The 20,236-nt window shown below is 61.6% G+C and overlaps 3 protein-coding genes across 6 annotated transcripts; all 3 read right to left on the bottom strand.

Moving 5' to 3' along the window:
• Window positions 1-131: 131 nt before the first annotated feature.
• On the bottom strand, window positions 132-5,666 carry RASSF1 (Ras association domain family member 1). Of its 2 annotated transcripts, none has more exons than XM_051627596.1 (6): window positions 5,395-5,666; window positions 4,261-4,382; window positions 1,992-2,096; window positions 1,617-1,911; window positions 750-865; window positions 132-652 (listed from the first exon to the last, which is right to left on the bottom strand). In XM_051627596.1, the coding sequence occupies exons 1-6, from the start codon at window positions 5,648-5,650 to the stop codon at window positions 506-508; spliced, it is 1,041 nt and encodes a 346-aa protein (XP_051483556.1). In that variant the 5' UTR covers window positions 5,651-5,666; the 3' UTR covers window positions 132-505. The 2 variants fall into 2 exon arrangements, with proteins under 2 accessions (XP_051483556.1, XP_051483555.1); XM_051627595.1 differs by having other exon boundaries at window positions 132-667.
• Window positions 5,667-6,633: 967 nt separating this feature from the next.
• Window positions 6,634-16,541, bottom strand: ZMYND10 (zinc finger MYND-type containing 10). 2 transcript variants are annotated; one of them, XM_051627520.1, is made up of 12 exons: window positions 16,447-16,541; window positions 15,653-15,761; window positions 14,986-15,102; window positions 13,966-14,019; window positions 13,727-13,879; window positions 11,894-11,982; window positions 11,521-11,621; window positions 10,110-10,282; window positions 9,696-9,821; window positions 7,893-8,014; window positions 7,572-7,697; window positions 6,634-6,898 (listed from the first exon to the last, which is right to left on the bottom strand). In XM_051627520.1, the coding sequence occupies exons 1-12, from the start codon at window positions 16,539-16,541 to the stop codon at window positions 6,811-6,813; spliced, it is 1,353 nt and encodes a 450-aa protein (XP_051483480.1). In that variant the 3' UTR covers window positions 6,634-6,810. The 2 variants fall into 2 exon arrangements, with proteins under 2 accessions (XP_051483480.1, XP_051483479.1); XM_051627519.1 differs by lacking the exon at window positions 16,447-16,541 and having other exon boundaries at window positions 7,572-7,702; window positions 7,898-8,014; window positions 15,653-15,740.
• NPRL2 (NPR2 like, GATOR1 complex subunit) lies at window positions 15,484-20,111 on the bottom strand. Of its 2 annotated transcripts, XM_051627522.1 has the most exons (11): window positions 20,007-20,111; window positions 19,734-19,825; window positions 19,092-19,260; window positions 18,751-18,859; window positions 18,317-18,453; window positions 17,923-18,020; window positions 17,801-17,837; window positions 17,564-17,657; window positions 17,378-17,495; window positions 17,029-17,171; window positions 15,484-16,820 (listed from the first exon to the last, which is right to left on the bottom strand). In XM_051627522.1, the coding sequence occupies exons 1-11, from the start codon at window positions 20,076-20,078 to the stop codon at window positions 16,753-16,755; spliced, it is 1,137 nt and encodes a 378-aa protein (XP_051483482.1). In that variant the 5' UTR covers window positions 20,079-20,111; the 3' UTR covers window positions 15,484-16,752. The 2 variants fall into 2 exon arrangements, with proteins under 2 accessions (XP_051483482.1, XP_051483483.1); XM_051627523.1 differs by lacking the exon at window positions 20,007-20,111 and having other exon boundaries at window positions 19,092-19,255; window positions 19,734-19,822.
• Window positions 20,112-20,236: the final 125 nt, after the last annotated feature.

A 20,236-nucleotide genomic window follows, 5' to 3' on the forward strand; every position in this document is an offset into this window, starting at 1 on the left:
CCCTGGGGCTGCGGGTTCGAGTCCTGGTACCGCCGCCATCGCTTCCCCAGTTGCACCACTGGGTCGTCGTGTCCCCTCCCACCCCAGCCCCAGCCCTCCTCGCCAAGGACATGCCGTAGGCCAAGCCTCGTCACCCAGATGTCTTTATTGGTGCTCAACACCCTGCTTTCCCAGGGACACCCGCTCCCCTGGGGACACTCACTTCCCTGGGGATACTTGCTCCCCCCGAAGACACTTGCTTCTTAGGGACATCCCACCCTCTGAGGACACTTGCTCCCCCCAGGGACACCCGCTCCCCCAGGGGACACTTGTTCTTCCCAGAGACCCCCACTCCCTAGGGCCACCCACTCCCCTGGGGACACCTACTCCTTGGGCCAGACCCATGCAGGCTGTGACGGCCCAATGTGTCTCGGGGTGCCCCTCTCCACCCCCCTCCCAGGTGCCCCCACCCGCCGGCAGGCGAGGATCCTGGCGTGCTGGTCGGCCACGGGTGCGGTTGTCGCGGTCACCCCGGCGTGTGCGTGGCCAGGGCCTCCTGCATCTTCTGTCGGCAGCGGGCGTAGCGGTGCCGCAGCTGGCGCACGTGCTCCTCCTCCTCCCGCTGCAGGATGCGCAGGAAGTTGTGCAGCTCCGGCAGTGTGAAGGCGTCCCACTGCGGGCACACGGGCTGCCGTCACAACGGGGACGTGGCGTGGGGACACACCATGTCCCCCTGGGGGCGTGGGTGCAGGTCCCCTCCTTGTACTCACGTTCACCTCCCCGGTCTCGTTCTCCTTCAGGACGAAGCTCAACACCTTCTCGCTGGGGCCAGCCAGCAGCCGCAGCCGCAGGGGCTGCTCATCGTCAGCCAGCTTCCGCAGGTACACTGCAATGGCAGCCACGTGTCACGGCGGGGACACTGCCACAGGGACACCATCACCACGGGGATACTGCCACTACGGGGACACTGCTGCTGTGGGAATATCACTGCCATGGGGGACACTGCTGCTACAGGGATGCTGCTACCATGAGGATGCTGCCACCGTGGAGATATCACCACCACAGGGGACACCACTGCCATGGGAGACACTGCTGCCTTGAAGGACACATCCATGATGACAAGGGACACTGCCACCAAAGGGGGATACCACTACTACAGGGATCATGCCACTGTGGGGATGGTTCTGCCATAGGGATGCTGCCAATATTGGGACACCACCATGGGGGACATCGCTGCCACCGGAGACACTGCTGCCAGGGGGGACATACTCATGGTGACAAGGGACACTGCTACCCAAGGGAGAAACCACTGCAACAGGGATGCTGCCACTATGGGGACATCACTATGGGGAACATTGCTGCCATGAGGGACACTGCCATCAAGGAAGATACAACTGCAACAGGGACGCTGCCACTATGGAGACACTGCTGCCACAGGGGACACTGCTGCCACAGGGATGCTGCTGCCAGGAAGGACACCACTGCCATGGGAACACCACTGCAATGGGGGTGCTGCCACCATGGGGGACACAACCACCCTAGGGACATCACCACCATAGGGCCACCACCACCTAGCTGAAACTGTCACTACAGGGACATGGGCACCACCATGGGGACAGGGCCGCCCTGGGTGCTACCTTGCTCATCCTTCTCAGACCTCTCGAAGAGCGCGAACTTGCGGGGGTTGTCGATGACGGTGAACTTGCGGAGGAGGGCGTCGATGACCTCACTGGCGCGGGTGTGCGAGAGGATGTGCAGGTGCTTGACGGTGCCCTTGGGCAGGTAGAAGGACGTGCGGCGCTTCACCCCCGCGGCGCGCGGCCCCGGCCGCCCCGCCTGCACGCAGGGGACCCGCTTGGTGGCCGGCACAGAGACGGGGCGCACCAGCTTCAGCTGCACCTTGATGAAGCCAGTGTAGGAGCCGTCCTTGTTCTAGGAAACACCAGGAGGGGGGGTGAGTGGGGCCACGGCAGGGCACTGTGCTGCCCCCAGACCCCGCACCAGCCCCATACCAGGCTCATGAAGAGGTTGCTGTTGATCTGGCTGTTGTACTCCTTGATCCGTTGCTCCACCTGCGCCTGGTCCAGCTCTGCCTTCTCCCACTCGCGGGGCTCATCCTGCAGGACAGTAGCTGGGATGAGCGGCACTCTGGCTGGTGGGGCCCCTTCACCCACCCACCCTTGGAGTCCCACCGCCCCCCAGCCTGCCCCGAAATACCGGCTAACACACGCGTGGGTGGTTGCGCGGGGTTGCATCAGCCCGGCTGGCACTGAGCTGAGCTGGGCTGTGCCGGGGAAGCCCGGCTGAGCTCACCACGGCCCCAGGGAGGGACAGCGGCACCGGCCACCCCTCCCCCCCCAGCCCTCGTCCCCAACCCCAGTGCTGAAGGGACGTGTGAACCCGCCGCCAGGACACCCCGGGGACGGGCGTCCCTCCCCGGCACCCCAGATCAGAGCGGTGTCCCCGAGGCAGAGCACCGGCTGCCGCCAGCCTGGCACCAGGGCGGCGGGGCAGGACGGGCGCCCGCGGGGACGCCCCGAGATTTGGAGCAGGAGGGGCGGGGTGGGGGTGCAGCCCGCCCGTGCCACTGGCACCCCGCTTCAAAACGCTGGCCCCGCGCTGCGGGAGGGCCAGGCTTCCCGGCTCAGCGTCCCTGCCGCCGGCACCCGCTGATGAGTGTTTACGTGGGGCCGCGGAGCCGCCGGGCAGAGCTGCACGTGTCCCCACGGCGCCGTGGGGCTGGGGAGCACCCGGGGCTCCCAACTCCGATGGCCACCCCATAGCACGCAGGCATTGCCGGACCCTGCTGGGGTCCCCACGGGATGGGGACAGCTGCAAGGCTGCCCCAAGGAGGGGGTCACCCTGGCACCCCCAAGCGCCGTCCTTCATCCCCTCCGGGAGCAGCTGCAGCCCTGGGGGTCCATGGGGCAGCCACGCCAGGCAGAGAAGCCCCTCTCACCCCACAGTGCCCCGTTCAACTGGTCAGGGCTGCTCTGTCCCACAGCCTGGCTCCGCTTGCCCCCGTACTGGCCCCCACACTCCCCCCACCGCAGGGTCATGCCTAGCCCGCTTCTTGCCCCACAGCAGGGCCACGCTCATCGCCAAGACAGGACCACCTGCACCCCACGTTTTCCCCACCGCGGGGCGACAATTGGCCCCGCACCAAGCCCACCCTCGCCTCCCTCCCAGCACCCAGCCCCGGGGGGTGCGCTCCCCCCCCGGCCGACGTCATCCCATCCCCCCGTGACGTCAGGGCCGGCGGCCCGGGAACCGACCTGGCGGCGGCGCGGGCGGCGGCCGAAAGAGGTGCGGGCGGTGTAGAAGAGCTCGGGCTCGGAGTCGGAGTCCTCCTGGCTGCAGTAGCCGCTACTGGCCGTGCTGCCCCCCGTGCCCCCCGCGCCGCCCCGCCGCAGCGCCAGCGCCGCCGCCCCGCCGCAGCCCCCGGCCCCGCCGCCGCCCGCCGCCCCGGCCGCCGGCACGGGCACGGACACGGCGGCGGCCGCCGTCCGACCCGGCCTCCCCGCGGCCCCGCGGGCACACGGGCACACCCGACCCCGCGCCAGCCCGGTCTCGGTTCCTCTCCCGGCTCGGCGCAGCCCCGTCCCGGCTCGGTCCAGCACAGTCCTGGTTCTTGTCCGGGCTCAGCTCCGCCCGGTCCCTGTCGCGCTCCCGGTCCCCGCTTGACTCAGCCCAGTCCCGGCTCAGCTCGGCCCGGTGCCTGTCGCAGTCCCGTCCCGGCTCAGCTCGGTCCCCGTACCCGCTCCAGCCCCGCCCCGGCCGTGGGGCTGACGCGGGCCGGGGGCGGCGCGGCGCGGTCCCGCTTCCGGCGGTGATTTCACCCGCCACCGGGCCCGCCCGCCCGGACCCGCCGGAGCCTCGGCCCGGGGGGACAGCACGGCACAGCTCGGCATGGCACAGCTCGGCATGGCACAGCCCGGTATGGCACAGTACAGCACGGCGTGGCACAGCCCGTCATGGCAAAACACAGCAAAGCCTGGCATGGCTTGGCATAGTGTGGCACGGGGTAGACTGGCATGGCACAGCACTGCCCAGCCCAGCCCCGTGGCTTAACACAGCCCCCCATGGCACAGCCTCACTGAGCCCAGCCCAGCATGGCTTGGCACAGCCCGGCATGGTGTAGCCTGGCACGGCACAGCACAATGTGACACATAACAGCTTAGCACATGACATGGCTTCACACGGCACAGCCTCCCACCAGCCCGGGCAGCCCCAGGTCGGACAGTCCCTCCACCATCGCCCTTCCCTCCACCCAGGCCCTACCACGTTGGTGTCCTTCTCCAGTGCCTGCTCGCTGCCATCATCCTCGTCCCCAGTGCCCGGGGGGCCGCTGCAGTCCAGCCGCACCAGGGCCCGGCACCGGTAGTGGCAGGTGAAGCTGCAGTCTGGGGACAGGGACAGGACAGGGGGTCAGTGGTGGCACCCATCCTGTGGTACCCCAAATTCAGCTGGTGGGATTTCAGGGTACTTTGTGTTCAGTCTCCAGGGAGGGGCCTGGCCCTGGCTGTCAGGGTTGGTGGCCATGCCAAGCAGGGTACTGGTGCCCACTGGGACAAGGCCCAGTGCGTGGTGCCTAGTACCCATGGTTGCACAGCGCCAGTGCTGGTACCCAGTGCCCGGGGTGCCACCGTGCCAGGCGCCAGCTGCCTGCCCATGCCATATTGGTGCCCCAGGGGCAGCACTGTGGTGCCTGTGCTCCCTGCCTGGGCTGACCAGGGGGCTGCCCAGTATAGGGATGCCCAGTGCCCAGTGGAGCTGCCCAGTGCCCATGTCTGGTGCCTGGCGGGGATAATTGGTATTGAGATGCCCATGCCCAGTGTGAGTGCCCCATTCCATGATGCACCATGCCTGGTGTGGGTGTCTGGTGCTGGGATGCCCATGGCTAGTGCTAGGATGCTTGTGCCCAGTGCTGGAATGCTTCCTGCCCACTGCAGATGACAGGCACTGGGATGCCCAATGTGTGTACCCAGAACCCAGGAGGGGGTACAGTATGAGACTGGTCAGTGCCCAGGGTATGTGCTCAGTTCTGGGATGTCCATGCCTGGTGGGGGTGCCTGGTACCAGGATACCTGGTGCCTCCTGGGGGTAATTGGTACCAAGATGGCTGTGCCCAGTGAGGGTGCCCGGCGCCGGGACACCTGGTGCCCGGTAATGGGGTGCCTGTGCCTGGTGAGGTTGGCCAGTGCCTGGTGGCAGGATGCCCGGTACCAGAATACCTGGTATCCAGTAGTGATGCCTAGTGCTGGGATGCCCGGTGCCCGCTGGGGATGTTCCATGGGGGTTCCCCGTGGCGGGAAGCCCTGTGCCCTGTGGGGGTGCTCGATAGGGAAGCCTGGTGGCGGGACGCCCGGTGGGGATGCGGGTGGCGGGAGCCCCGGGGCACGGCGCGGTACTCACGGCGGCACTGGAGGCTCTTCCTGCCGCCGCCCCAGACGAAGTCCCCGCAGAGATCGCACCAGGTGTGGAGCCCGCGGCGCCGCGGCTCGAAGCGGTGCCCGATGCCCGGTGCCGCCGTCAGCCGCGGGTCGGGGTGAGCTCCGGGACCGGGACCGTGCCGGCGGGCCGGGCTGATGCGCAACGCGTTGGTTCGCTCCAGGCGGCCCCGTCCTGGCCGCGGCTCCGGCTGCAGATCCCGCAGCTCGATGAGTTCCATGGCCCGGCCGCGGGCGGGGGCCGACACCGGGGATGGGGCCGGGGCGGGGACCGGGAGGGGCCGCCCCGTCCGGGCTCCGCGGGGAGGGGGGGGCGGAGGGAAACTGAGGCAGGAGCGGGGCGGGGAGGGGGAGCCGCACAGCCCCTTTGGGGTCCCGACCGCAGACCCCCGGTGCCGGCAAGCCCGGCGAGGTTTGGCTGCAGGCGGGGATGAGGCTTCCGACGCCGCTGCTGGGTAAGGGGGGGCCCTGCTCCAGCAGCCCCGCTATCTCTAGTGGGGCCAGCCTGGCTCTGTGCCTCAGTTTCCCAGCTGGGAAAGGAGCTGGGGGAATTTCTGGCAGCAGACGAGAAGCAGCTCAGCCTCCCCCGTGCTCGGTCTGGAGGCAGCTCCCGCTGAGCAGCCAAGGCTCAAGGCGTGGAGTTTACAAGCCCAGGCTGCTCATCCAGAGCAAGATGGTTTCCTGCTCACTGTCATGGCTTCTTTGGCCCTTTGGCTGCAGCTGGTAGCTGGAAAGAGGTGGTGATGCACCCCAAGGCACAGCAAGCCACCAGTAAACCCTGCAGAGAGATGCTGGTGGGCAGGGAGGTCCAAGCCCCTCACTGCTCAGGAGAGGGGATTGGGGGAAATAGTCCCTGCAAGATGGCAGATGAGAAACACCCCATAAAAACTCATCTGCTTTCTTACAGCAAAGTGCTCGTGCTAACCACATCCTTTGTCTCCTCTCACTACTCTTAACGATGGTGACCAAAAGATAAGAGGCAACACTGAGGCCTCCTTGCACCCCTCCCTCTCTCAGCCTCAAAAGGCTTGGCCTTCCTGGTAACCATGAGGGTATTTGCTCTTTTTTTTTCTGGTTCTCTGTTGTTTCTGTTGTTACAGAGGAGAAAAATGGCCACACCTCCCTCTCCCTGGGTGTGACGGAGGGGAAGGAAGCAGTTTAGCATCTTCATCTAGCAGGAAAAAAGCAGGAGCTGAGCAGCAGTGGGGTGCACAACAACGTATATTGGAGAAGGCTGCAGGGTGGGGTGAGGAGGAGAGGCTGAGCCCGCCAGCACAGCCCGGGGCTGGCAGCAGGCAGAAGGGGCCTTTGCTGCCTTCTGTGTGGTTCCTGGGCCCTCTGCCTCACTGAGCCATGGGTTAGATGCCAGTCACTGCTTCTGTTATTCCAAGTCATCTGCTCTCTTCAGTGCCTCGGCCATCAGGTTGCAGGCAGCCTTGTGCTTCTGCCAGTGCTGGACCTGGCATGCCCTGTGGAGGGGAGGGCAGCTCAGCCACAAAGCAGGGTGCCTGCAGCTGGAGCAGGGATGCAACAGGGCCATGTCCATCCCCTGGAGTGAAGCAGTAAGAGGACAGACCCCAGCACTGCACTCCTCTGGGTGCTGGAGGGAGGAGCTGGTGTGGCCGAGCATCAGCCCAACAGGGAGGTGGATGAGGCCCTCAGTTACGCGGGCTAAGAGGGTTTAAAGCCAGACCTGGCCATATGGTTCAGGACCAGAGAAGATTTAATCTACTGCCACCGTCCCAGCTGCCACATCCCAGCCGGTCACCTGGACTCACAGAGCCATGGGTGCTTTTCTTCCCACTCCTACTCCACCAAGGCTCAGGAGACAGTGTCACCATGGGAGACACAGCCCATCACTCCTGTTGGTGTGGGCACAGGCAGCAGTAAAACAACACTCTCCAGCATTTCCTCCACCAGTGTCTTGGCACATCAACCTCAACATAGGATTTGCAGAGGTACATGGCAAGTGGAGAGCCAGCTGTGCTGAGCAGGGGTGGGAGCCCTGGCTTCCCTTGGTCCTTTCACAGAATTTTTGGTAAGGTCTGTGTGCTCTGGGGAGCAAGGGGGCACTGGGAGGGCCGCAGGGGGACACTGGGGGGGCTGCAGGGGGACACTGGGGGGGCTGCAGGGCTCCCTTACCGTGTGCAGTACCACTCGTTCCGGCAGCGAGAGCACCGCTTGGCCGCCTCCGCACCACACGCTGTGCAGCGGGGCTTGTCAGGGGCCAGAGCCTCCAACATGTCCAGGCTGTAGATCTGTGACCACCTGTGGTTGGCAGAAACAGGGCGAGGGTGCTCACTGGGAGTTATCAACAAGCAGTGAACTGTCCCCACTGCCCCTCATAGGACATTCCCAGCCAGTACCACAGACACCACTGCCCTGCTAGGACTAAGCTCCAGCTCCTTCTACTGGGGATACTGGCTCCACTGGGCACCCTCTGTGCACATGACAGGGCCCTACCTGCATGCCTGGAGCTTCAGCTCCTCCTCAGTGGAGCTGAAGACCTTCTTCACCTGGTGCTTAGCAATGGCCTCCCACTTCCCTGCATTTTTCTTGAGGATGTGGTTCCAGATGAAGGGAATCTGGTGGGAGAGGCAGAGTGGGAAGAAGAGGTGCTTGAAGCCAGATCAAAGATGCTGTGGTACAGGGGGCATCTGGGGGACAAACTGTGGGCACAAGGAGCAGGGCCCCCTCCAGAAGGGTGAGCAGAGGCAGCACATGCAGAGGCAAAGGCATAGGGAGCATGGGTGTGCTTTTTGGTACATGGAGGGGACTGATCCACTCACTAACAAGCATTTGGTGAAACAAGGCAAAACCTTTGGGCTCTGGGTGGGAATGAATAGTCTGGCCCCGAGGCCCAGGCTCCCATACAGAAAGCCCTGGGATCTCAGCACCCTGCATGCCAGCACCAGCATGAACCCCGTGCTCTGGAGCCGTTTGCCTGAGCAGATTTTTCCACTCGTCACTTCCCTGAAGACGAACAGCCGGGGAAGGGCTGGCCAGCATGAAAGGGAAAGCACCAGCCAAGAGCAGCACGGGGAGCTCAGGCTCTGGAGAGGATGATGCTGCTTCAAACAGCACCGCCTTCTCCAGCAGAGTCAAAATAGCCAGGCCTGGAAGGGGAGGAGGCTGCTCTGGGAGCTGAGGAACGGAAAGAGGCCTTTTGAAAGCTTGGCTCAGCTACAGGGAGTGAGTTCACTGCTTTCTGGGCAGAGCAGGGAGCCCATGTGCATGTTTCCAGCTGGCTGCCCCTGCCTGCCCACCAGGCTCAGCCCCAGCACTCAGCAGAGGCAGGAGCAGCACTAGCACAAAAACGGAGAAGGGCAGCAGCCTGCGCCAGGGCTGGAGAAGGTCTCCAGGGTGGCAGCTGCCTTCCCCTGCCCTACTGCCCCACTAGCAGTCGAGGCACATGGAGCAAATCCATAACCACCTCAGCCTGGCTGCCATCCCCATTCCCGAGGGCTCTGTGGCTCCTCAGCCTTCCCCAGATCCCAGCATGGGCCTTGCCTCTGGCTCCACCACAGCCAGCTGGGGCACACCACCCTCCTCCTAGGCTGTATGGTCAGCTGTTCTGGGCACAGCTTGCTCCCCCTCTGCATGGCCCAAGCACCCGCTGCTCCACCTACCCATGTGCTCTGGCATGGACCCTCCCTGCAGCTCCAGCAGTTGGGAAGAGCCTTTGCTCTCCCAGCTGCCTCTTTTCAGATCTGCCCCCACACAGTTTCTACCCCCTGCTCACAAGAAGGCAGGAGAAACACTTTCCCCCAGGACCCTCAGCTGTGTGTAGACCCTCAGGGCCCCAGACATGAACTGGGATCAGTTTGACTCTGGCTTCTGCCACCAGACCTTGGCAACCCTCTGCACACAGAGTGCCAAGCAGCCTTGGGCCAGGGCTGTAAAGGGGACTCTGCACTGGGGAGCGAAGAATTCAGCAGAGAAACACTTATAAATAAAGAGTTAATTGTCAAAACAAGCCAGGGGTTGTCTGTGCCCCATGCAGCCACCACCCTGGGTACTCAATGCAATCTGGACAGCTGTTTATAACCCAGCATTTGTGCCACTGCTTGGCCACTGCTGTAGCAAGACAAGGCTCTCATGTCATCCACAGTCAACTTTGCTGGCAACAAGGGTTTAACTGTGACCTTGGCGGCTTGACCAGGGCACCATGTCTCCAGAGCTGAGCTTGGTGGAAGGAAAAGGGGCAGGGAGCTTTCAGGTGCAAAGCAGAGTGGTTGGAGAGAGGGAGGGAGAACCACAGGATACCTGCTCTAGGACGAGATCCTTTTTGGGAGGAGGTGGTTCTGTCACTGCGAGGTGGCTCAGAAATCTCTGCATCTCCACCAGGTTGGGCAGCTGGTCAATGAGGGTGTCTGTCAGAAACACACGGAGCTGCAGCCATGAAGGAGAAAAGAAGAGGTCAAGACAAGGGAGTCAGAGCTGGGGAAGCAGCATGGCAAGAGCAGGGGTCTGTGGGGCACTGCCAGAGCAACCCAAAGGTATCCCACAGATGTGCCCAGCTTTGCTGCTGCTGGCACAGTGACAGACCCCGCTGCTTTCCCACCATGGGCTGCCAGAAGCCCACAGCAAGGATGGGGAGAGATGCCCAGAGGTGCCCAGTGCTGGTGAGGTCCCACTCTATGCTGCAGGGTCCATGGCTTTTATGGGGCAGGGCCTTACCTTGAGGAGCTGGCTCTTGTTGAAGCCATCAAAGTGGTATTTGCTCTGGCATTCAGGGGTCAGCAGGAGGTTGAGGAGGGCAAGCCACACCTGCCCATCGAGCTTGGTCATCTTCACTTGGTCTTCAGGGGCCACCACGTGCCACGTGCCATTCTCAAACTTTTTGAGCTTGCCTGAGGGACAGAAGAACATGCAGCTCCTGGGGGAGGCAGTGCTGCCTGAGGGAAGACAACTTGGCGGGGGGGGGTTCTGGCCTACACTCACTGCCTCACAGAGGCAAGCCCCTCTGCTCCTCCTGCCTCAGTTTTCCCACCCTTTCATTCAGCATAGCAGCCCTCTTGATAATGAGACAATATATGTGTAGTAAAACAAAAGTGCTGTGGCAGGAACCAAAAGATCCCTGAAATATCTCCCTTTGTACGTGGCCAGGAGCGTAGAGTACTGGCAGATGGTGGGGAAGCCCATTCTGCAGCAGGAGAGTGACTGGAGAGGCATGTTTTGGGGTATCAACTGGACCAATGCCTGCTCTTCTGGAGGTTCTTCTGTCAGTGAAAGCTAGAAGTAGCATGAATATAACAGAAGTGACAGAACAAGCTCCAGGAGCTACTGTGCTGCTCTGGAGGATGGAGGAGGATGTAACCCTGCATCTGCACAGCCTGGAAATGCCTTTGCAGTCCTGTTTCTTTCCAGTCCCTCCCTGAGGGCTCTGGATCAAAGCTCCCTCTGACACCCCCGAGCGCACAGGCAGAGAGAAGGGATGCATTTCCTGGCTGCAGGAAGGAAGAAAGCTCTCACAACCAGCTGGGCTCTGACAGGCACAGAGCCACGTGCTTCCCAGCATCTCTTTCTCCCCTGCCCGCGCTGTGACCCCCCTGGAGCTGGGCTGGGGAGGAGAGGGTGGGTTCCCACGCTCCAGGCTGTGTCCCACCATGGCTCAGAGGCAGGGGGACACTGGGGTGCTGTGTCGGGGGCATGCCTGGCTGCAGAGGTGTGGGAGGCAGCAGCTTCAGGGCAACAGGTTTGCTGCTTGGGAGAGCCCATGTCTGGCTCCAGGTCAGCGCTGTTCCCAGAAGGCACAGAGGGGCTGAGAGTGGCACTCTAGTCTTTCTGCATCCAGGACAAGGGTCTTCAAAAGAGCAGGTGGGGCTGGCAGACGTTAGACTTCTGCTCCTGTCCTGACTGTGACCAGCTCAGAGGAGACACAGCCCTGTGCAAGGATCAGCTTTTGGGAACTGGGTCCCCAGCCCAGCTGTGCAGCAGCTGCTTTCCAGCTGAACAGCTTCAGGCAGGGAGCACTGGTGAGAAGCAAGGGGAGGGGGCTGGAAGGAAGGGGGGGAGCAAGGACTCCTGCAGCAGACCTGCCAGTGGATGCAGGTCCCAGCACCCCAGGTCCCAGGGGCATGATCCGTACCTGCTTCCCAGCAGCTCCAGGGACAATGCTCCACCAGCTCGACAAGGAGGCAGGGCAGGTTGTGGGTGTTCAGCATCCGTGTCAGTGCGCTCAGGGGCAGACTGGAGAGAGGGCAGAAAGGGTGAAATGGTGCTCCCAGACAAATGCCAGAGCAGGTATGAACACTCCCTGAGGCAACTGGGAGAGGCAGGAAAAGCAACAATGGTCTGGGCTCCAGGGAGTGCTGCTGCAGTTACCTCCCAGGATACCACCCCTGCCACTGCCACCAGGGATGCACCCAGCTGCTGAAAGGGGTCCAGGCACCCGCTGCAGCCCCATGGGAATCTCAGCCAGGGAGCTTGGTGCAGGTCTTCTGCTGCTCCTGGGCACCTACCTCTCCACCTGGTCGGTGATGAAGCGCAGCACAGACAGGGCTTTCAGGGAAATCTCAAACTCCATTGTCTCTGCCAGCTTCTGCAGCTCCTGCAGACAAGAACAGCCTCGGATTTCAGGCCCCATTTCCTAGGAGCTACAGGGAGGCAGCCTGTTGGCTGCGCATCAGGAACCACCGGATGGGCAGGAAAGCAGAGCCCCTGCAAAGACACTTCTGCTTCTCATCTTGACTGTGCCTGTGCTGCCTCTTTGACAGAGCAGCTGCAGACGTGCCCACCATTGCTTGGCCATTTCCCTACCCCTAACAGGTCACAGGTGGCTACTGGCAGCAGTGCCCCTACACCAGGACACCCCCTGAAGGGCCAGTCCCAGATTGCTCTTCTCACCTCTTCTGGGATCATTCTGTGGGTCGTTACTCTGCAGAGATACATGAGGTTGAGGGAGGAGGAAGCTGCATGATCAGCAGAGGAACCAGAGGAGGAGGAAGAGGGAAAAACTTGGCTCTGGCACAGCTGCAGTCTGACATCCACACCCCTGGATCTGGCTCTCTCCTCCAGCTTGTGGACAGTCAGCTAGAATATCTGCCTGTGGTTATCCCAGCCCACAGCTCTGCCATGCTCTCCCCAGCCTCCTGTCCTGCCCAGGCAGTGTGGACACCCTGTTCATCCCCCAGGGACTCAGGCTAACAGCCTGGACACCCCCGAACTCAGCCTCTTCCAAGACTATCAGGATGGCAAGGCTGAGAGAGTTGCCAAGTCCTTCTCCCTGATTCTCCTCTCCAGCCCCAGACGCTCAGCAGCTCATATCATGTGCAGAGCCCTGACCTCAGCAACTCCTCCTCCTCCATAGCGCCCCTGCAACAATTCACTTCCAAATTCCTGTGGTGAGAAGCCCTGCACTCCCCATCCTGGTGCCCCACATGCTACCAAGGAAGCTTTCTGGGCTCTGCCAACCCCTCCCTCCCACTCTGCAAACTCCCTCAGCAAGGCTGTTTCCTGCAGCTCCTCCTAGTATCCAGACCTCATCCCTGCTACCTGCAGGCAGGGGCTATCTGGGGGACAGCAGAGCAATTCCTGCTCCAGGGGTTAGCACCATACACAGTCACAGAGGACAACAGGAGAGGGCAGGAACAGTTATTTTTTTTTCTAGGGGGTTACTGTATGCAGAGTCAGGAGGAGCTGGAATGAATCAGAGGAAACCAGGCTCCTTGGCAGACCAGCATTTTTTAGAACTGTATTGGCTAGAAAAGGTCGGGTTTTAACTTGAGTCATGTCAAAGCACTAACAGACACCCCCTTCCCTTCCCCAGCTGGGAAAACATTTCCTGGAAAACATCCCTATTGTGCTCCAGAGCCCTCCACTTCCTTCATTTTTCTGGATGAGGAGCACGTGCTGGGGCAACAAGCCAAAGGATGGAGGCTCGGGGAGGCAGGGCCAAGCCTGCAGGCCACGTCTTTAACTTATTCTCCAGACACGCCTCATCATGTGCACAGCTGAAGGAGAAAACTTGAGGTGCTGAGAAGCAAAGTCCCAGAAGCAAAGAGCTCCTGCACCAGGAAGGCAGCCATGAGACACCTAGTTGGGAACAGCTCTGGGCTCGCCAGTGGTTCTGACCAGCACAGAGAGGAGGAAGCTGGGGGAAAAGATTTGGTGATTCTGTGAAAAACACATCCACACCAGCAGCGTGGCACCCTGCACCAGACACCCTCTGAGATGGGTGGGAGGTGCCAGGGTTGCAGCCGAGGAGTTCTCCCCAGGAAAGCCCCCTGTGCTTCTGCAGGCTGCCTGCATCCTCCATCACGTGTCCCCAGAGGGCTACAGGACTTTCTCCTCACCTGCATGGACCCAGGGCTGGGCAGATCCTTGGGATGAAGCTCTGCCAAGGTCACCATCTGTCCATTGGCACTCCGGCCTACGAGCAGGGTCAATTTTCGGTGGCAATAGTCAATTAAATCCAGAAGGTTGTCCTCTGCTGACTCACAGATCTCCTGCACAAAGACAAGTTTCACAGAAGAGCAGCCCCCCCAAGACACCCTCAGGGGCTTTACATTGAAAAGCTGAATCTGCCTCTTACCTTGTAAAAAAACACGGTCTCCAGGAGGTTAATGATGGAGGCCTCATGATGCAGCTGAGGGAGGGAAAGAGAAAGAACAGGCAGCAGCACTGAGGACACAGCAGTGGGACTGGGAAAAGGCTCTTCTAAGAGGCTGCTTATGTAGTTAAGGCCAAACACAAGTCCAAAAGCCAAAGAGAAGTGACGTAACCTTTAAAACAGCCCCAGTTCATACAGTTCACATTAATATTGATGTTAACGTCTCTGACACCGTAACACACTGACAGGGAACCACGCTTCCCACAGACAGGGCTCCTCAGGGCTCTGTCTGCACTACAAGAGTAGCCCTTGGGCAAGCTGCAGCCCACAGCACCAGCCCAGAGCCAGTGCCCGAGATGGGCCAGTGCACTGCAGGGCTGAGCTGCCCCAGCCCCCAGGAGCAGGCAGGCAGCGCTGGCTGGACAGGGTCACTGCCCTGAGGGAGTGCTGCAAACAGCTGCCCAGGGAAAACACCTTTCCCCAAGAAGGTGTTACCCTGGATGGAACGTGGGCTAAATCTTCCAAGCCTCGAGCATATTCCCTGTGATTTTTTTTAACCCAGAGCACTTGGAGAACCCGTGGTTGGAAGTGCCAGGGGAGAACTCAAAAAGGGCAAGTATCCCAGGGGTGTTGTTACTGCCCAGGAGCTGGGGTAGCACCAAGTTGCTGGGGGCTGCAAGCCAGGAGCAGACAGCTCCAGGACCAGCTTTTGCTGCATCCAGCAGCTCTGGCAAGCCCATGTGAGATTAGGCAGGGGTGCAGCCCTCCACGGAGCTGAGCTGCCCTGAGAACAGGACCCTGTTCCTCTCTGGGTTGAGGTCACCAGCTCATTGCTTGTGGCTTTGGGAAACCAGGTGCTTCCCAGCCTGTTACACTGTCCACTGTCTCTTCTCAGGCTGGTGAGATGTAAAACCCCAGCTCTGAGAGCTTCAGGGTGAGATTTATCTTTAAAGGTAGCAGTGCCTGCCCAGTTTCCAGGGTCGTTCCCACCCTCCTACTCACCACCACATAGATGGGAATGGTGCTACTGGGCTTGAAGTCCTCCAGCCGGCACAGCACAGGAAAGACCTTGTGTTTCCAGATCTCCACAGAGATCAAATCCCCAATGAGAACAGGAATCTGCACAGGGAAAGGATGGCAGAGCGAAGCCTTTCAGACCAGCGCTGGAGTGGGAACCAGTTTCATTGCTAATGCTCAGCCACAGGCTTTGGAGTCACCCCAGGGAGGAGAGAGGGGCCTTGGGGCACGCTGGCTTTGTATTGAGGCAGCTCAGAAATCAACAGCTTTTCCCCAAAAGACCAGAGGGCAGATAGAGCTCCCGGGGCTGCAAAGGGGGGAGAACCCCGAGGAGCTGGGCAGGTCCAGAGCACCACACATCCCAGCATGGCCCAGCATGCTCTGGGAAAGCAACACCCTGGGAATATGTCAGAGAGCCACAATCAGAGGGGCTGGTGCATGAAAGGAACAAAATACCCTCCAGGGAGGGTAGAGACTAGCAAGTAGAAATACCACAGCTTGAACTTTAATTTTTTTAGAAAGCAACACTGGTGAGTCACCAGTCAAAAGTCTTTGCCAGAGATACAGCAGATTTTTCACCATTTTATTCCGAACTTGCACACTGCCCACCAGTCGACCCCAGCTTGAGAATCCCACACCCACGGAGGCTCACCTTGGCATAGGTGACCAGCAGCTCAATGAGGAGCTGCTCCTGGCCCGCCTCGGCGCTCAGGATGGCATGCATGTTGAGCTTTGCCACGTACTCGTGTTGCTGAAGCCATCTGCAGGGCAGCCAGCAAGGACATCAGTGCCAGAGACCTCTGGCTATGGGTTTTGGGGCTCTATGGCACTCCTGGAGAGGGTCCCTCATGAAGGGAAACCTGCTACCAGCAACTCCATTCCAAGGAAATGCCCCAAGCCTGCCAGGCACCCCCACATGCTACACTGTCCCCCATGCCAGCACTCCCCAGGGCAGCAGCTCTACCTGTGGTAGCCCCAACACTGATGCCCCCAGCAACACACACCACGAGACACCTTCGCCAGGGACACCCCAAAACTCAGAGTCCTCCTTTCCATCACCTTGTCCCACACAGACCCTTTGGGGACACACCAGATTTGGGGCCTTTCCTTGTGTGGACCCTTCTCTCCCTCCCAGACCTTCCAGGAAGGCTCCGGAAGTGGGGACCCTCCTCTCCCCCCACCCCACAATGATCCTCAGCTATCACCTCCAAACCAGGGCACTTCCTCTCTACCCTAAACCTTCAGGAGACCCTTCCTTATCCTCATCCAGCCTTTCTAGGGAGGCCCCAGAACCGGGGCCTTTCCTTTTCCCCAACAGCCCCAGCAGGAACACCCCAAATTTAAAGCCCCTTCTTTGTGAGCCCTCCTCAGACCCTCGGGGGACACCTCAGAACCACGCCGCCCACCCCCTCACACCCCGTTCTCAACACAGCCGTGCCCCCGCACCCTTGCCCGCCGACGTCCCGCAGCTCGGTGCCCTGCAGCGCCCGCACCAGCGCCTCGGCCTCGGCGGGCAGCAGCGGCAGCGGCCCGGCGGCCATGGCGGCGCTATGGCGGCTGCGTCGCTATGGCAACCAGAGGCGCGCTGGCCGCCCCGCTGCCGCCCCCTGGCGGCCCGGAGGAGCGGCGGGAGTCGGGGGGCGCATCGGGCTGCGGGGACACGCGGGGACACTGCGGGGGGACACACTGCGGGGACACACTGCGGGGACACACTGCGGGGGGACACACGGGCCCTGGCTGCCAGCCGCGGTGTCACTTCCAGCACACAATGATGTTGGAGTCGTTCTCCAGGCGCTCATCCAGCTCCTTGTAGCTCATGCCTGGCGGGAGGAAGGCAGAAGAGGTGTCAGTGGGGTGGCTGGCAGCGGGGCTGGCCGGGCCCCCCAACTCCTCCCCTTGGCAGTGTGGGCTTGCACGGATCCCAGCCTGCAGTCCTGTCTCCCCGGGCTGTGAGGGCCTTGGGTGGGTTGGCAGCCCCCCCTGCCTCCCACCAGCCCCGAGAGCACCCGAAGGAGCCCTGACCCTCACCGGTCTTGCAGCAGATCTCGTCGTAGCTGTGGCAGCCCGTGTACAGCCGGGCCGGGTGGCTCCGCTCATCCCGGGTCACCTTGACAGGGTATTTCTGGAGCCGCCGGATAAGGCCCTTCATCAATCCAAACTGGATCAGCCTCCTGGGGACAAAGAGGGGAGTGACTGGGACCTCAATGTCAAACGCTCTGCTACCCCCAATCCCCATCTGGTTCTACCACACCACTGCCTCAGTTTCCCTACCCCACAGAGTAGGGAGTATGAATCACATACTCTGTCCTCACTCCCCGCCGCCACCCCAGTGCCACCACCACCCCTGGGGACTGAGCAGGAGGGTTCTGGCTCCAACCTCTCATCCACCCTCTGGAGCTGCAGGGTGTAGCGGGAGATGAGGTCTCGCACCGTGGTGCCAGGGCTCAGCCCACAGTACAGCTGGAAGACATCCCTGAGGCTGGCTCGCTTGTGCCCTGCAGGGAAAAGTCACCAGTCAGCCACCCTCTCCCTCTGCTGGCAGCCCAGCACCGTGTCATCTTACCTTGTTTGGTGACATAGGACAGGCACTCCTCCTGGAGACACTTGTCATCCACCAGGTCCTGGACCTTTGGTGTGGTGCAGTAGACATTGGAGTACTGGAGGGCAAGGGAAAGGCAGCGCTGCTCAGCCACAGATCCCAGAGACAGACCCACCCACCCTGAACCCCGCTGTCCCCCTTGTGCCACCACCCCAACGCCTGAATCCCACTGGCAGCCCCACACTCCATGACCTGACCCACCTGGAGAATGGAGACGAGCGTGACCACCCCGTAGTACCTGTAGATGGAGAAGTGGAAAGGTGAGCGAGTCTCCAGCAGAGCCCCCACCCTCAGCAGGCTGGGCAGGCTCCCCCCACACTCACAGCAGGTTCTGCACAGCAATGCGGACCAGGTTCAGCTCCACGTCTGCTTCTGCTGAAATCTTCTGGACGTGCCGAAAGCCGTCGATGTACGGCAGGATCTGGGAGGGGAGGAGGAAAGAGCTGGGAGGGGAGAGAGCAGGGAGGCCCAAGGCACCACCCTGAAGCTCCACAGTATCTGGGAGCATGCTGGGATGTGTGGGCTCAATCCCCAGCAGCAGGTCACCCCCACACTGGGTGAACAGGTTGCTCACAGGCCTGAGCACAAAGATACAGGGAGCACCAAACCATGCTCATTAACGTGGTGACCTCTGGGACAGTCCAACCCCTCTCTGCCCCCAGGAAGGCTGGAAACAGATCCTGTTTAAACCATACTGCCCTGGTCAAGCACACAAACCTGCTGCGTCGTGAGATCCCATTGGGAATTGAAGAAGTCATCCTTGTCCTGGGTGAAGACAGGGACATCGTACTCCTGCACGATGGGGGGGTCCGGGCGCTGCTCAATCACCTTCAGGTGGATGGTGTTCGACTCGTCTGGCCAGGGATGAGGGAGTGCTCAGTCCCCACAGACACCTCTGCTCCCTCAGGAGCTTGTGATGATCAGGCTCAGGACACCCCCAAGCAGCGTGGAGGAAGGAGTCTGCAGCCCACAGCTCCAACCCTCCTGGCCCTTCGAGACACCCAGGGCAAGGCTGCTCAGGTGGCCTCCAGCTCCAAGCACAGCGAGGCAGGGGGCTGCCAGGAGCTGCAGGCAGAGCCCACCTGGGCAGGGAACAGCCCAGGGGTCCCCAGTGCCACCCTGCCCCACTCCTGCCCTGGCTGATGCCGTACCTATGGGCAGGGTGCACTTTCCTTTGGCGTTCAGCTCCTCCAGCAGGATAGTCATGATGGGAACCAGCTTTTGTTTGCTCTCCTCATTGGAGATGAAGCCGCTTTCCAGCTAAAGAGAGCAGAAAATCAAGTCAGCTCCTCCCCAGAGGATTAAGGGCTAAAGGAACCACACACCTTGCATCCCGTCATCCCTTAAACTTCAAGTGACACCACCACAATCCCCTCCTTGCTGTAAACCTGGCCTTGACCCCAGCAATGTCCAGTGACCCACAACATGTGCCAGGACACCAGTGACTCTGTAGGGCGGGTGATGAGGCTGCCAGTGTCCCCTTGGGCCTCACCTCCAGGGTGGTGAGGTAGCCAGCCAGCTTCTTCACGATGGGCTCCAGGGCACAGGCCTTGGCTCTGGCATCGCACACGAAGCCCAGGTTGAAGAGCAGGGCATTTCGGCTGTATTTCTTGTGCTCAATACAGACAGGGCAGCCAATCAGCTTCTTCTCCATGGCTGTGCTGCACAAGACAAAGGTAACCTGCACCTACACCCTCAGGGAGACCTGAGCCCAGCACAAGGCCAGTTCCCAGGCAGCTCTGGAGGTGAGGGTTCTCTGCTTCACAGGAAAAATTATGTCTAATTCCCAATGCTCTGAGTGCAAAACAGAAAGTCTGAACAACAGGAGGAAAAAAACAGTCATCAGAGAAGAAAGCAGTCTCCTTTCAAAACCAGCATAGCTCTCAACTCTCATATGACTTTCCAGGATCTGAGTCTGACAGAGAACCACATGTAGTCCCAACCACCCCCAGAACCAGGTAGGTAAGCCCGCTGTGCGGGTAACTGCAGGCATGGCCAGGAACCTGCTGACCGCTGGGGCAGCGCGCCTGGCCCCGGAGCTGGCACTGCCACATCTCCTGCTGGTGACTTGCCCCGTGGTGGCGAGGGCAGCGGATAACCCCGCAAGCCCGCACGGTGACCGGCCAACACTCACACGGTGATCAGCTTGTTCTGCAGCTCGGGCTTCGTGATGACATACACCTGGATGGTGTCAAAGAGCTCCCGAGAGATGAAGTCCTCCGGGACCTGCAGCAGCACAGAAGGCCCCGCTGCAGCCTCGCCCACCGCCCAGCCTCGGCCCGCCCCGGGCCCTCCCCTGCGGGCGCCCCTGGCCCAGCCCCAGCCCCTCGCAGGGGCAGGTGCTCCCAGGCCGCAGCCGCCGCCAGGGCCCCGGGAGCTGCCCCCGGGGCCGGCCCTGCACACACACCTGGTAGGTGATCTTGGGCCCCAGCGTGGGGTGGAACTCGCTGAAGAACACGCACTCGATCCTGCCGCCCATCGCGGCCCCGGGCAGCGGCGCGCGCTGCGTCACACGGCGGCGCCGGGGGGCGGGGCCTCGCGCTGAGTGACACGCCGCTCAGCCACTCAGCGGCGGCGGGGCGGGCCCTGGTACGGACGGACAGCCCGCCCGGCCCAATGGGAGCCCTCGGCCCGGCC

The sequence above is a fragment of the Apus apus genome, chromosome 9 (assembly GCF_020740795.1).
Source record: "Apus apus isolate bApuApu2 chromosome 9, bApuApu2.pri.cur, whole genome shotgun sequence".
Classification (NCBI taxonomy): Eukaryota; Metazoa; Chordata; class Aves; order Apodiformes; family Apodidae; genus Apus; species Apus apus.

Bases quoted from the DNA above. Each gene is read 5' to 3' on its own strand.
- RASSF1 (XM_051627595.1), bottom strand. From the start codon at position 5,650: ATGGAACTCATCGAGCTGCGGGATCTGCAGCCGGAGCCGCGGCCAGGA. The intron at 1,912-1,991 runs GTATGGGGCTGG...GGTGTTTCCTAG, and splicing joins GCAACCTCTTCATGAGCCTG to AACAAGGACGGCTCCTACAC. The intron at 866-1,616 runs GTAGCACCCAGG...CTGCCATTGCAG, and splicing joins GTCTGAGAAGGATGAGCAAG to TGTACCTGCGGAAGCTGGCT.
- ZMYND10 (XM_051627520.1), bottom strand. From the start codon at position 16,541: ATGGCCGCCGGGCCGCTGCCGCTGCTGCCCGCCGAGGCCGAGGCGCTG. The intron at 14,020-14,985 runs GTGAGTAGGAGG...TCCCTCCCTCAG, and splicing joins CCATTCCCATCTATGTGGTG to CTGCATCATGAGGCCTCCAT. The intron at 13,880-13,965 runs GTAAGAGGCAGA...GTCTTTGTGCAG, and splicing joins AGACCGTGTTTTTTTACAAG to GAGATCTGTGAGTCAGCAGA.
- NPRL2 (XM_051627522.1), bottom strand. From the start codon at position 20,078: ATGGGCGGCAGGATCGAGTGCGTGTTCTTCAGCGAGTTCCACCCCACG. The intron at 19,261-19,733 runs GTGAGTGTTGGC...TGTCTTGTGCAG, and splicing joins CAGAACAAGCTGATCACCGT to CACAGCCATGGAGAAGAAGC. The intron at 16,821-17,028 runs GTGAGGGTCAGG...TCCTCCCGCCAG, and splicing joins CGAGATCTGCTGCAAGACCG to GCATGAGCTACAAGGAGCTG.